General features: G+C 32.5%; 1 protein-coding gene across 2 annotated transcripts in view; it reads right to left on the bottom strand.

The window, feature by feature from the left end:
* CCDC91 (coiled-coil domain containing 91) overlaps positions 1 to 13881 on the bottom strand; it is a 315250-nt gene that overhangs the window by 41780 nt on the left and 259589 nt on the right. The window contains exon 12 of one of the 2 annotated variants that reach the window (XM_028113274.2): positions 9351 to 9464. The exons of the other annotated variant lie outside the window; for it this stretch is intronic. Within the exon in view, the coding sequence (XP_027969075.2) occupies positions 9351 to 9464 (114 nt within the window). The remainder of the gene's footprint in view (positions 1 to 9350; positions 9465 to 13881) is intronic. 2 annotated transcript variants of the gene reach the window in all.

Here is a 13881-nt window from a genome sequence, read left to right as displayed (position 1 = left end):
TGCCCAAAGAATATTTTCTTAGCTTCTTTTCATACCCAGGATATAGGCATGTGATCAAAAGTCTACCAATCAGGTTTGCCCCCATGAAATTTCAAGAAAAAATGAACAATCTGATAAATGAAACTCCATTTGGGACCTTCTTAACTGGTGAGGGTAGAGGCAGAGACTTTGGCTTTTTGGGGCCAACATCTAGAGGTTGTGAGATGCAGTGGTGTAAGTGGGAAAGGGAAAGCAATGAGTTGGGAGGGGGAGCATTTGGTGGGCAAGCAGCAGCAATGGGATTTCCTCATTAGGTCAGTTCTATGTCATGGTTTTGGGCTTTGCTTTTGGAAGCTGAGCTTCAAAGCCTGTTTCTCCCATCCCAATAACCTCTTAATAAATAAACTTCTCTTCTGTTAATTGGTCAGAATCAACCTCTGTTGCATAAAATTAGGAATTCAATCCGAATTTAAAAAATACATAGTTTTCAAATAGACCAAGTTTTCAAATAGACCTGTCAAATATTTATAGGACCTTAATTAGGTTAATCTTAAATTCTCTGCTAAAGGGATGCAATGATAAAAATTAGTTCTTAGAGGGTAAATTCATGTGAATGTTGCAGCTTTATGTATAGAACTAAGGATTATGGAATCTCAGCTGAACCAATCAATGACGAGGAGAATGAATGAAAAACTACTAGAAAAAGAACAAAGGATAATAAATATCTTTAAAAAGAGAAATAAGAGATATACACTGGTACATCAATCCCGCAGAAAGAAAAGTAAAATATCTTGCCTATCCATTTAGTATTCCTATTTTAAAAAAATAAGAAAAATTGTCTGACAATTTAGTCAAAGACTAAGTCAGACATGTGATTCACCCATAATCTAATGGATTTCATTCAAAAATAATGTGATGATAATAAATGATGTATCTGTTTCCTCTCTGTTACAGACTCGAGTTCACATGTATTAAATAATTGGCCTTCCTTTAAAGAGTGAGCACAAAGCTTCCAAAGCAAGACAGGAGCACAGAGAGGTCATGTCAGTGCATATGAATCAGCAATGAACAGAATGTCAAGGAGGTTTTCTCTGTTTTCATATGAGAAGAAAAATACCGCATCTCTTAGAAAATGATTTTTTCATGCTGTTTCCAAGGCACTATTAGTTACAAACCAAATTGTTATTTTTGCTATTTTTTCAAAGGAAAGAACTGATGGCTGAGGAGATGCATATGATGGAAAACAACTACATAATAAATCAAGTAGTTTAAATGTAACAACTACCAAGTGTCATTTAGTAATAATACCATCTCCTTTGAACTGAAAGAGATTTTGATAAAGAAAAGAAATAAGAAAACAGTCATTTTAGAAGTTTCAGTTAAAAAGCAGCACATAAAAAATAACTCATTTCTTAACAATTTATACATTTGAAAAATAAGTCAAAGCTTGGGAAGCAACAGATATTCATAAATATGCAGGATAATACAAAGAACATTAACCTATTATGGAGTAAGCCCACACAATCCTATTGACATAATTTCTATAGTTCAATTGTTTGAAGTACACAGAGAAAGTGATTATATTTATAAATATTTCATAAGAAGCCCTTGTAGATATCAGTGCAAGGCCTGAACTGTTACTGTTCAATTCTTGTATCTTTCTTGTAAAAGACAATAATTTCTTCTCTCTACCTAGCAAGACTGAATTAGGAATTGAGAGCCACTAAGAAGTGTCAGAGAAGTAAATACTAGGATTATACTGCTTTAGCTCCATGCTGAAATAGAATAAAATGAAGTTAAAAAAAATATTATCCATGCCAACATAACTTTAAAATTCAACAAAATTGGCTTTCAAACAGGTTATGTTGGGATCATGCTCAGTTTTCTTAATTTGCTGCATAAAAAACTTGTTTGCAATAATGACTTGTATATTTGGATCTATTTTAAAGGACTGAAATAACTCTGACATATAACTTTTGTTTCATTTTTAAAGGACTGAAATAACTGACATGTTACTTTTGTTTCATTTTTTAATTCTTAGAGGAAGTGTAATTTTAAGGGAGTTTGGCATTAGCCTGTATGTGAGTAGAAATGTGTACTAATTCCAAGAATATACCCATAAGGACTTTAATGAGAACTAAAAATAATAGGCTAAGGGTTTTAAATACAGTGTTATTTGGACAAAAGATAGAGATAATACTACCTAGAATAGTAAAGTTAGACTGGTTTTAAAAAAAGCAAGACAAAGTTATTGTTACCTTATCGCTGCTATTATATAAACTCTTGGTGGTTTTAACTTCATAGCCCAATTCATGCTGCGCATTTTAGAGAAATCTCATTTTAAGACTTTGTCAATCTTTTACCACCACCTAATATTTCCTAATAAAATCAGGAAAACATCAGGCCTGTTTTTTATATAAATCAAAACCTTAAAACCCTGTGGGAATGAAATAATATTTAAAATAATCTAAACCAATAGCCTTTGCTAGGGAACTCAAAAGTTCACAACAGGTGAAAAATCTACTTAAAAATCATTTATAAATTGTATGCAATACATAATTGCAAGCAATTTCCCAAGTGAGGTGTGTGACTGCACACTCTCCATGCTTTTCTGTTTTTCTTCCTAATTTGTCTGGATGGAACTGATTTCTCTAATTTATCTAGATGGAGACTGTACAAGTAGAAAGGTGTATTAAAAGCCTGCTAATGGAGAAACTGACAATCCTAGAAAGCCGTCTGAAAAATAACGTGTAAAGCAAATTATCTAACCAGACTTAAGGAGTTACTGGAGAATCTCCCTACATGGTTTACAGTCAGACAGAATCAAGTTAAAATCTTGACTTTCTCTTCTACTGATCTTGGGCAGTTATCAAATATCACTGACTCTCAATTTTCCTTGTCTGTAAAGTGCAGATATTATTTTAGGGTTGTTTTGAGGATTATGTGAAACAGTGTAAATAAAGCAGCTATCATGGCATCCTGGACAAACTCGGTGCTCAATAAATGGTTGTTGTTTTGTATTGTTTTCTGATATAGAACATTTCTTTTTTTTTTTTTTTAAGATTTTATTTATTTATTTGACAGAGAGAGACACAGCAAGAGAGGGAACACAAGCAGGGGGAGTGGGAGAGGGAGAAGCAGGCTTCCTGAGGAGCAGGGAGCCCGATGCGGGGCTCGATCCTAGGACCCTGGGATCACGACCTGAGTCGAAGGCAGACGCTTAACGACTGAGCCACCCAGGCGCCCCCTGATATAGAACATTTCAATTCAACAATCTGGATTCCACTTAAGTTGACCATTTCTAGGTATTCCTTTAACACTAAGATCATAGTAAGATCATGTTTTCTGGGTTTCTATATTATTGAATTTCCATAGTAACTTTTTCTTCAGTTGAACAACCTCAGATCTTTCAACCTCTTCTCCTAGGTTATATCCTCAATAGCTCACTATAAGAACTCTGATTTCCATGAAAATACCGATAGCACTGGCTATTTCCAAATCTATATGTCTTTGTTATTGTACCATTTGAAATGGATGAAATTTTATAAATTTGGAAGGTAAAGTTTTTATGGGTTAACTTGAAATGGAGTAGGCTAAATTCCCTTTGGCAACAAAAAATGAGGTATGAATGAAAGGACAACAAGTATATGTGAGGGTATATTCATTTTAATATGCCTTGGTCAGATAAAAGCATTTTCTTATATGAGACCCAAATCAAAAGTTATAAGGGCAGATGCTTCTTGAATAGGCAATATACAGCCTGCCCCAGAATGAGTACAGTAAGTTAATTAGGCTAATCAATTAGAATGAAAATGAGGCAGAAGGCTGGGGAATGCCAGAAAGTGTCATTTTCCATGTTAATGCATAAAAAGTATATAAAAGAACTAGTATGATGCAACTTATTTATGCCAAGAATTCAAAACCCCTCAAAAGATTTATCAGTTATCAAGGAAAATGTTATGCACAGTGTTGACAGATTTTAGAGCTGTAAGAGACATTAGAGATCTGACAGTGCAACTTCCATATTATTAAGAGGAGAAAAATAAGGCACCATAAGATACTAGATAACTGTCTTGAAATCATGTTTAATTCAAGTAACTGTAGAACTGATCACAGAGTTCATTTTGGCCAAATACTACCTTTCAATAATTAGTTTGAGATGCAAATACTCAAGAATACGTAGCAAAACTGGATTAAAAGAGTCCTTTTAAAATTAAGAAATTCTGACAATGCCTTGAACATAAAAACTTTGAAATGAAGATAATTCCTCCTTAGTCTTCTCTAAAGATCTAAATTAAAAGGATCCTCTAAAGTGAAGATTATTTTCCTGGAGGTGATTTAGAAAACACAGGCCATAATTCTGGTTCTTCAGGGGAAAAAAAAATAATCTTTTATTACATTTGGACAAGATTTTATTTTTTAGGAATCACTGCTTGGCTGTGAGTAGTTGTTGCTTGCTGAATGTTATTCACACTTCCTCCCTCATAGCAAGCTCATGTGTAACAGTCTTAACTTGTGGGATGGGTTGGAACACTCCATTCTAATCCAAGGGCCGTAGGTCATTATAAACCACAAATTCTTCCTCCCTAGGGAAGTGTCAAGGGATGTGGTCTTTCCTATCTCATTTTTCTAGAATCTCCTTTAGTCTAAAATACAGTTTATGCTACTAATCACCGGATTTAATATATTATAGTAATACCTTACCTGGCAATTAATATCAAGAGAAAAATCTTCCCCAGATTGGCACCTATGGAATTTCAACTGTCTAGTTACAATGAGGCATAATGAAAGAATAAATATTTTAAAAATGCCTGACAGGAAGGAATTTTCCCTACAAGATGATTTTGATGGTCTAGAACAGGAGTTGATAAGCTTTTCTCTATAAAGGGTCAGATAGTAAATATTTTACATTAGACGGTCCTGATAGAATCTCAAACTGCCCTGCTATTGCAGCATGAAACCAGCTAAAAAATGATACATAAATGAAGGGGTATGGCTGCGTATTTCAATAAAACTTTACTTACAAAAACAAGTAGCAAACCAGATTTGACCCACGGGTTATAGTTTGCAACCTCTTATGTAGAATTTATAATGATTCAAGAGAGTTTGGACCAAAATTTAAATTTTAATGAAATACAGTTATAGCCTTTCCAATGCAAATCACTATACTTGAAGATACCTAGCTGACTCTCAAATTAAAGATATCTTAAAATCTTTCCAGGTTTTCCTTTTACTTTTTCTTTGGATTGTACAAATTATAGTGAAAATTTCTAAATTTATTAAAAAAAATTAGACAATTTCAGGGGCACCTGGGTGGCTCAGTTGGTTAAGCATGCGACTTGATTTCAGCTCAGGTCATGATCTCAGGGTGGTGAGATGAAGCCCCACACGGGGCTCCATGTGCAGCAGGGAGCATGCCTGAGATTCTCTCACTCCCTCTGCCCCGCCCTGTGCACGTGCTCGCTCTCTCAAATAAATAAATAAATAAATCTTTAAAAAAAACAAGACAATTTTTATCATCTGTTGGAAAATTTGTAAGAGTTGAGGCTACAAAACAGCAGCTTTTCAATTCTATGCTAGTTGTGAATTCAATATAATAATTATTTTTTCTGGGCTTAACAAGATAAGAGTTTATAGAGGATTAAAAAAAATCCCTATTCCTTAGAATACTTAAAAGAAAGTCATTTTATCACTGGAACAGATCCATTATTAATTTGAATTATTTTTCTGATTGATCATTTAAAAAGCTCTCCTTGTTTGGTATTTTGATTCCATACTAATTTTTGGTTGCTACTATGACTTGGACTAACAATATAAGTACTATGTATCCAACTTAGTAAATAATTTAGTATGCAATTTCAGTGTAAATTATTTCACTTAATTAGTACATGTATAGGTAGCCCCTCTGTTCTATAGAAGATGTTTAGACTAGATGAATAGTATTTATAAAATTTGATATCTCTATTGATTTAAGGAAAACTGGTAAATGGCATTTAAAAATAAAACATTTTCTCAGTATAATTCTAATTTTTATATAATTTTAATTCTAATTCTTTGTATAATTGTAATACTTAAAAGGACTGGATAACTGATTAAAACCTTGTTGACTGCACACACACAGAAAAAGCAATGTTACCACTATGGTGATATTTGATTCTACTGCATCTTACACTGTAGGACAAGCTATAAGTTTTTTAAAAAGACAAGCATTTGGATTTTTCATTCTGTGTTCCCCTATCTTTTAAAAGTAAAAGACTAAAAAAATAAAAAATAAATAAATAAATAAATAAATAAAAGTAAAAGACTAAAGGGAAAAGAGTCATTTCAGGCTTTTAGTGAATTTGGTAAGGGTAAGATGATGTCAAAGGAAAAATTGTTTAAGACAAAAGACATACGAAGACAGGAACACAACATTAGACTTCTTCCTTCAAAGATTTCTGAAAACTTCAAAAGGGGAAGATTACTTCACAGACTGGAATGTAAGCCCAGTTGGAACTAAGGTCTATAGGGCTTTTGAGGTGTCTAATGCTAAAAATCTCAAGTTGACTCTCTAGTTAAAAAAAGCTGGAGAGGAGAAAGGAAAATTTTTGTTCTGGAAAAGTGTTCTTCTCTGATGCAAATAGAAATCCATCTTACAAAGGAAGAAGTAGAGATGAGTTACCCGAATTTAGTCTTTTGGAAAGAGACAAGAAGATTATGAATTTGCTAAAAAACTTTTGTTTCTTCTAACTATGACTTTATAAGCTATGAGATATCTTATTTTTTGTGAAAAATTTCCAAGCCCAAAGATATTCACACAAATTAACTTGAAATACTGAAACCCAGTTTTGGAAAGAAGAAGAGTATAGAGAATGAATCTCAATTTTTAAAAAGTTATATAAAAAAGAGGTCTAGTAATTAGTTGGTGCTCCATTTCAGATATTTTATCCATTTTCCTTTTTTTATAGCTTTTCTGTTTGAAGAGATGGAAACATTCAAATATTAAAAGTATTCCACAATGTGCTATGAAAATAACTCCCAAATCCCCAAGTGGAAGTAATAACCTTCCTACTAGTATACTGATTAAATCAGTTCTAATCTTCTGTGAATCTAGTAACAAGAGTGGAATAAACTTTTAGAATCACACTGTAAACTTCAGAAGAAAGATGCCAAATATTAATCTGAAAAGCACATTTTTCATTAGCAAAAAAAAAAATAATGCTACTAAGAGTTTCTGGTATTTTTTCCCTAATAATGCAGTGAAAATGATAAAAACCATAGCACATATTATTGAGTCCTTACTTTAGCTGTTCTATTTTAGTATATGTTTATTATTAGTGACAATTCTGTAAGGTAGGTATTACATTTATTTCCCTTACCGTATACAGAAACAAGCATAAAGAAGTGGAAATTTGGTGCAAATAGAATCAAATGTCCTGATTTTGTTGTTGTTATTTAATGAATGTTTCTACATGTGAGAACTGGTTTATCTAATACAAATGAATACTAATTCTTTAATAGGATTTGTAAGAACACACAGATTAATTGGCAGAGTGCATGGTCAATCCTCTTCAAGGATTAATTTGCTCACATAGGGACCGGATGAGGGCATTTCTTGCTCTCATCTTAAACATTTCTTATGGCAGCCACATGACTCCTTTTGATGGGAAAGTAATAGAATTTTGAAATTTTCTAAGAAAAATCTTCCATTTTGATTGAAAAAATACAAATCTAAAATAATGTCATGAGATCGCTTCTTGGCCTTTTGGCTAAGATCAAGTGTAAAATAATGTCACTAGTGTGTTTGCTTTTTTCTATAATCTCTTGTTCAGATTTAGAGCTCAAGTAAAGACTGGTCACATATTATTAAGAAAACCTGAAAGAAAAGGATACACCCACAAGACATCCTGAAGTTACTTGAAGTTTATGTTCTTTCACTATTGCAGTTGTGTGCATATGTGGAAAGCATCTATAGTTCCTTTGCTGCATGACTACTTTTAAACCAGACTACTGAAAATAAGCATTTTGGGGATACACATGAGAAATAGCAGTTTTCTGAGAATATATCACTTCCTAAAAAGTCAATTGACTATTTTTGGCTCAGAGTTTTCTCTTCAGAAGGTTAGGCACCTATCAGGAATTTATTTGGGTGAAACTGCTTTTAAAAACACCTGGATAGGATGCACAAAAATTTAATCCCACACAAAATGCTTCTATGAATGGATAATTCACCTGGAAAGCTTCATTAGCAATTTTTCCTCTGCTGACAAATTCTCCTTTGTTGAAACCTAATGGTAGCTACTGAGGGAGGAGAATTTTCTTTTTATCATACCAAATTTGACTTCAAATTAAGAATGTGCAATTAAGCTGGTGTCATGTGCTTTTACTGTACTCCTAGCCTTCTACTTAACTGCCAACTGAAGGGTAATCCTACATTTTGTATTTATTTTGCCATTTGACCACCAATTAAGTTTAGATATCATGTGTCAAATTTCCTCATACACACACACTGTTTTATGCTTTATTTATATTTTTATTATATATTACATAACACATATGGTTAAATGCTACATGTTTATATTACATATATATACCTAATATTATATATAATCCCCAAGTATGTTACTTCTGTAATATATAACATATTATATGAAACATATAAAAAAGATAAACCATTGTGTATAAGAAAATTTATTTTATAACTTCTTATGTACTGTATTAGAATATGTTTATTACAGAGATTACATTAAACATCTTATGTGTTTCTTATCTTTCTTACTTAAGACTAAAGATCTGTTGCAAAGACTAAAAATTAAGTCTGACCCATTATTTTCAGCCACTGCTCAAACTCACACCTTAATAAGACCACATTGCACTGAAGTGACATTTATTTTGTAAAGCTTCAATATGTATTCTGAATTTTTTGAAGCATATTCTGAATTATGTTTCTGAAATGGAACTGTGACAGAAGAACCTTAACTTGCTAACTGTATTGAAGTCTACTAGAACCACAGTGGTGTTAACAGTCAGAAGGCCTAAAGGGTGTATGCAAATTTCAACAGCTAGTGTAGGAAATTAACAAACTTATGGCAAAAAACCTAAAAATCTAAAACTGTCTACTTTCTTCATGAGGTAATTAAGTTGGAAATGCTATAGGTCATTTCTAGGAGTCTAGCGAGAAGTTATTCAGTGTTGCTTTTTGTTGACAGATGGAATTTATCTTTAAAGATAGAACTATCAGAATATATAGTTATATCAGAAAAAGAATCTTGGAGATTCTTAAATTAGATGACAAAGGACATTTTAAATATTTTAAAATGTCATGTTATTGTAGGAAAGCCAGTGTTTCAGTTTATGGAAGCACAAAGTAAAACCCTTCAGGGGATACTTACTCTTTTCTGTTCTTTTACATACTCTATCAGTTCATCTCTTGTTCTCTTCACTGCCTCTTCCACAGCCTTTTCACTTCGCTTTTGCTCTTCTATTATTGCTGCCTTGACAGTTTCCTGTTTGTGGGAGGAAGAAAAAAAGTCGGGGAGGTATGCACTATGACATGTTTGTGTCCATTTTATGTAAACAAAAACTCCTCTGCAATGGGTTGAGCTCATTCCGCTCAAAGTGTATCTTTAAACAGGAATAAGAATTTGCAAAATCTTTTAGGATGTTAGAGATTTCACAGAATTCATTTTTCTAAACCGAGTGAAAGGGAAAAGAAATGGAATAAGTCATTTATTGCAGGGAGCGCCTGACAGACTCCAATGGCTTCCTTACCAACCTTTCATTTGATGTTTACATGATTGATTGCCTTCCTGTACTTTGCACTATCCACATAAGACTTCCAACTTGTGTTTATTCTTCCAAGAACACCCTAATGCTCTAGCTGTTTTATTCACGTTTAATTTTCCCATCATACAGTAATCAAGTGTGGTCTGGTGAAGATTTACAGCTAGTTTGGTCCTTCTGCCAGGTTAAGATGTTGAGAGCTGGACACCATGAATAAGAGGTAAAAATTCCACCCTGTGTGCTAATATTTGAAATGAGGAATCTGGGGAGAAAAGTGGTACTTCCTGTATTACTGAAATTGTAATCAAGTACCTTGGAGATTTCAGAATTTCAGATAAGGAGAAAAAAGGCTAAAATTCTGAAAAACAAGTACAACACTTTTCAGAAAGTATATTTTCTGCTAAAATAGCATATCATGGATTGGATGAATGCCACAAAATAAACTTCTTTAACTTGTATTTATCTATATAGGTAGCATCCGTCTTTTACAGGTGATCAGTTAGAAAATGCCTTGAAATTTTGCAGGAGTATTTGCTTCACTTTGTTAGTCTTGAGGACTCTTCACTTTGTAGTGTATACTTGTTTTTGTTTGGTTTTTCCCAATTAATTTTAGATATGTGCATATAACCCAGGAAATATGAAATAATATTAAGAATTTCCTGTTGTAAATATATTTACTGTAGAAAATTTGAAAATACAGAAAATTATGAGCACAAAACAATACACACATGTCTCCACACTTGGGTATAGAGAAGGTGGGGCTCAAACTGTACATACTATTTTCTAACTGGCATTTTACACTTAAAATATATTTTGAATACTTTAACCCATTATACATTCCTTCATAATATGATTTACATTCCATTGCAGGGATATGCAAGAATTTATTTGATCAATCCTTATTCATGTGTATTATGGTTGTTTTTAATAAAATAAAGCAGTGATGAACATCCATGTATGTATTTTTGTGGTGCATGTTAGATATTTCTATAAGATGAATTCAAGAAGTAGAATCATTTTGGTCAAAGAATATAATTTTTGAGTTCTCTTATAGTTTCTGACCTTTTGTACACATTTTTTTTTTCAATAAGCAGTCCATGGAAATGGCTGTTTTCTTACATTCTTGATTACATTTTAGTTTTCCTTCTTTGAGGGAGAATGACATTAAATTTTATTTTGTATTTTAAAAAGATTATTATGTGATATTCAGCATGTTTTTAGAAATATTAGCAGCATACATATCATTTTTTATCATCTGTCTGATCATACCTCCTCTTTCCACTTCAATACTGGTATGCTCATAATTTTTTGGATTCCTTTTGTAAAACAGAAAATGAAGTCACAAATCTGCAAATCCCTAGAATGGTGGTAACTTTGAAAATGGTTACCATTTTATCTTCAATCACTGAATACATTAAGCTCTAGTTCCATTGATAAAATAATAGAGTACTAAGTTGTTTCCTTAATTATTTGGAGACTAAAGTTGAAAACCTATGATAAATGTTCAAAGACAAAAATGAGAATAAAATTATTTAAAATAAAATCATATACTATTACAGTTCTTACTGGTATCACACTAATTTGAAATTTGAAAATTTTCATTATTTTGGAAAGGCAAAAAATATTGCTAAGCTCCCTGAAACACAACACATTGATAGTTCTATAGTAGACAGTATGAACATTCACACTATGTGGCTAAATTAAAAGTACAAAAAGCTCCACATCAGTTCAGGTCAGGTTTGCCAACAGTTGAGTTATAAAATCCTTAGCTTTCAGGGCTTTTGGAATTTTAGAACTGCAGATAAGAACTATAGATCTGGATTATTTGAATGTAAAAGACAAATCCATGTCACATTAAATATAAACCAGAATTTCTAAGTAGCAAGGGTCGTGTCAGTAAATGTGACCAGGCAAAAACATCAATTTAAATAAAAGGGACAGGTGCAGAAAAAACATGAAGAATTAGCTAATTTGTTCTTCCATTGGCTTTTGGGGGGCTGAGAGTTTATTATCTGCTCAATCCACATTTTTGAGGATCTCTTTGCTTTTTGAGATGATAAGGAACAATTTTCAAAAAAAAGTTTCTTAATTCAACTCTCTCTCCAGTTGGGAATTAGGTGACAGTCGAGGTTGTGAAACCCATCCTTAAAAATACTTGCCAAGAAATAAATTCCTTTGAATATAATGCAAAAAGTAAACCTTAAGCCATCCATTTTCTAATTAGACCAAATGCTGACTTATAGTTGGAAATAATTAGTGGATTTTAGGTGCATGTATACAAAATGCCTGTGAATTTCTGCCTAGATGTTTTGTTGAATTCCCTATGAGACATGAGAATTCGTCTAAAATAAAATATACCTCACAAGGAAGATGTGCCAACAATGAGCATATGCAAATAGGTGATTATAACGAGTATTTTCCAGAATATTTTAGGAATGGTTACACCATTGGAACATGGTATATTCTCTAAGGCAGGTTTCTCAGCCTCAGTACTACTGACGATTCTTTGCTGGGAGTTGTGGGAGGGTGTCCTGGGGTAAGCAGCATCTCTGGTATCTACTCACTAGATTGCCGCCAGCTGAGAACCACTGCTGTACGGTAAATAGTTTGGAGGGAAACACATCCACTTGCATATATGTTATGATTTGTCAAAATATATCAGTTATGTTTCTCATCATATCTTAAATATTTTTATCTAAAATATATGCAATAAAAAGATAAAATCTATGCAAGAAATTACATCCAAATGATTATATAGCTAGTTTTTAAATGTGGAAGAAAGAGTTCTATATACTAATTTCTTAAAAAACTGGATGACTGGATAACAATGAAATACATCATGATGAGTATCATTTAGGGCTAAAAGTTTATGTGACATTTTATTTAAGATTTTTAAGTTCTCCTTATTGCTTAGAAGTATAGTTATGTTTTAGTATCCATTAACCTACCATACATTTCAGTAATCATAGGATCATGAACTAATAAATGACCTGTGGATGTTTGTTCTTTTTCAGTGTAATTTAGTTAAGGATTATAAACACAGTTAAATTATTTATGGAACAAATTTCAGCAATCAACTCAATTCCAGTTTGTGGGCTATATACCATAGTATCAGAAATTCTCTGGGGGCAACTGTGTTTCTTTTTTTTAAATATACAATGTATGCATATTTCATAATTATATATTATTTAAAATGTTGCACGTGGTTGTGAAAATGTACCTTAGAAAATGAGTGTTTGAATCATGAGTCAAGTCAAGTTGCCTTACTATTAAAAAAAGTGAGACTTCATGGAACACTACATCAAAAACTAATGATGTAATGTATGGTGATTAACATAACATAATAAAATAAAATAAAAACTTCTCTTTAAACCTGAAAAAAAAAGTGAGCCTTCCATTCCTATACAAATTTATGAGTTCAAACTACAGTTCCATCAGTGCTTCTCAGACATTGATACAAATGCATAAAATGTCTATATTTCAAAATCCACTTACTGTACAGTTGAGAAACTTTCACGTAACTTTCAATTGGAAGTAATTAATCTACACCGTAATGATATGCTAAATGTAAAATATCAGTAGAATAACCTAATTCTATAAATGTTTCTCAAGTAGTGAATATGCTCCATTAAAATCATATGCTCACTGACTGATATCAGTATTTGATAGTACCTACCCACACTAGGCATTTTTAAAGATGAAATATGTAGAATCTCATAACATATCAGCATTAATGAGTTTTGCAGCCATTTTTCATGATAGAGATATCTAACTTTGAACCACATTAAAGCAAAATGTTATCCTCCCCAAAGAGAATTCTATTGTCACTAGGTCTATATTATTAAAAAATATCATCAAGGCACCTGGATGGCTCAGTCGGTTAAGTGTCTGAATCTTGGTTTTGATTCAGGTCATGATCTCAGGGTTCTGAGATCGAGCTCTGTGTCAGGCTCCTTGTTCAGTGGGGAGTCTGCTTGAGATTCTCTCCCTCTGCCCCTCCCCCTGCTCATGCATTCTAAAATAAATAAATAATCATTATATTTTTAATTTCATCAGTAAAATTTGTGAAATTTTTTTCTCTTGTTATGTAAGCATCTACATAATATTCTTGATTAAGCCTCTTGTCCCATCAAACCTAAA

This window comes from Eumetopias jubatus, unplaced genomic scaffold (assembly GCF_037043125.1).
Source record: "Eumetopias jubatus isolate StellerSeaLion01/CBP00866 unplaced genomic scaffold, mEumJub1_p1.0 scaffold_8, whole genome shotgun sequence".
NCBI lineage: Eukaryota > Metazoa > Chordata > Mammalia > Carnivora > Otariidae > Eumetopias > Eumetopias jubatus.
Note: the sequence above shows the minus strand (reverse complement) of the source record. Positions and strands in the feature narration are given on the sequence as shown.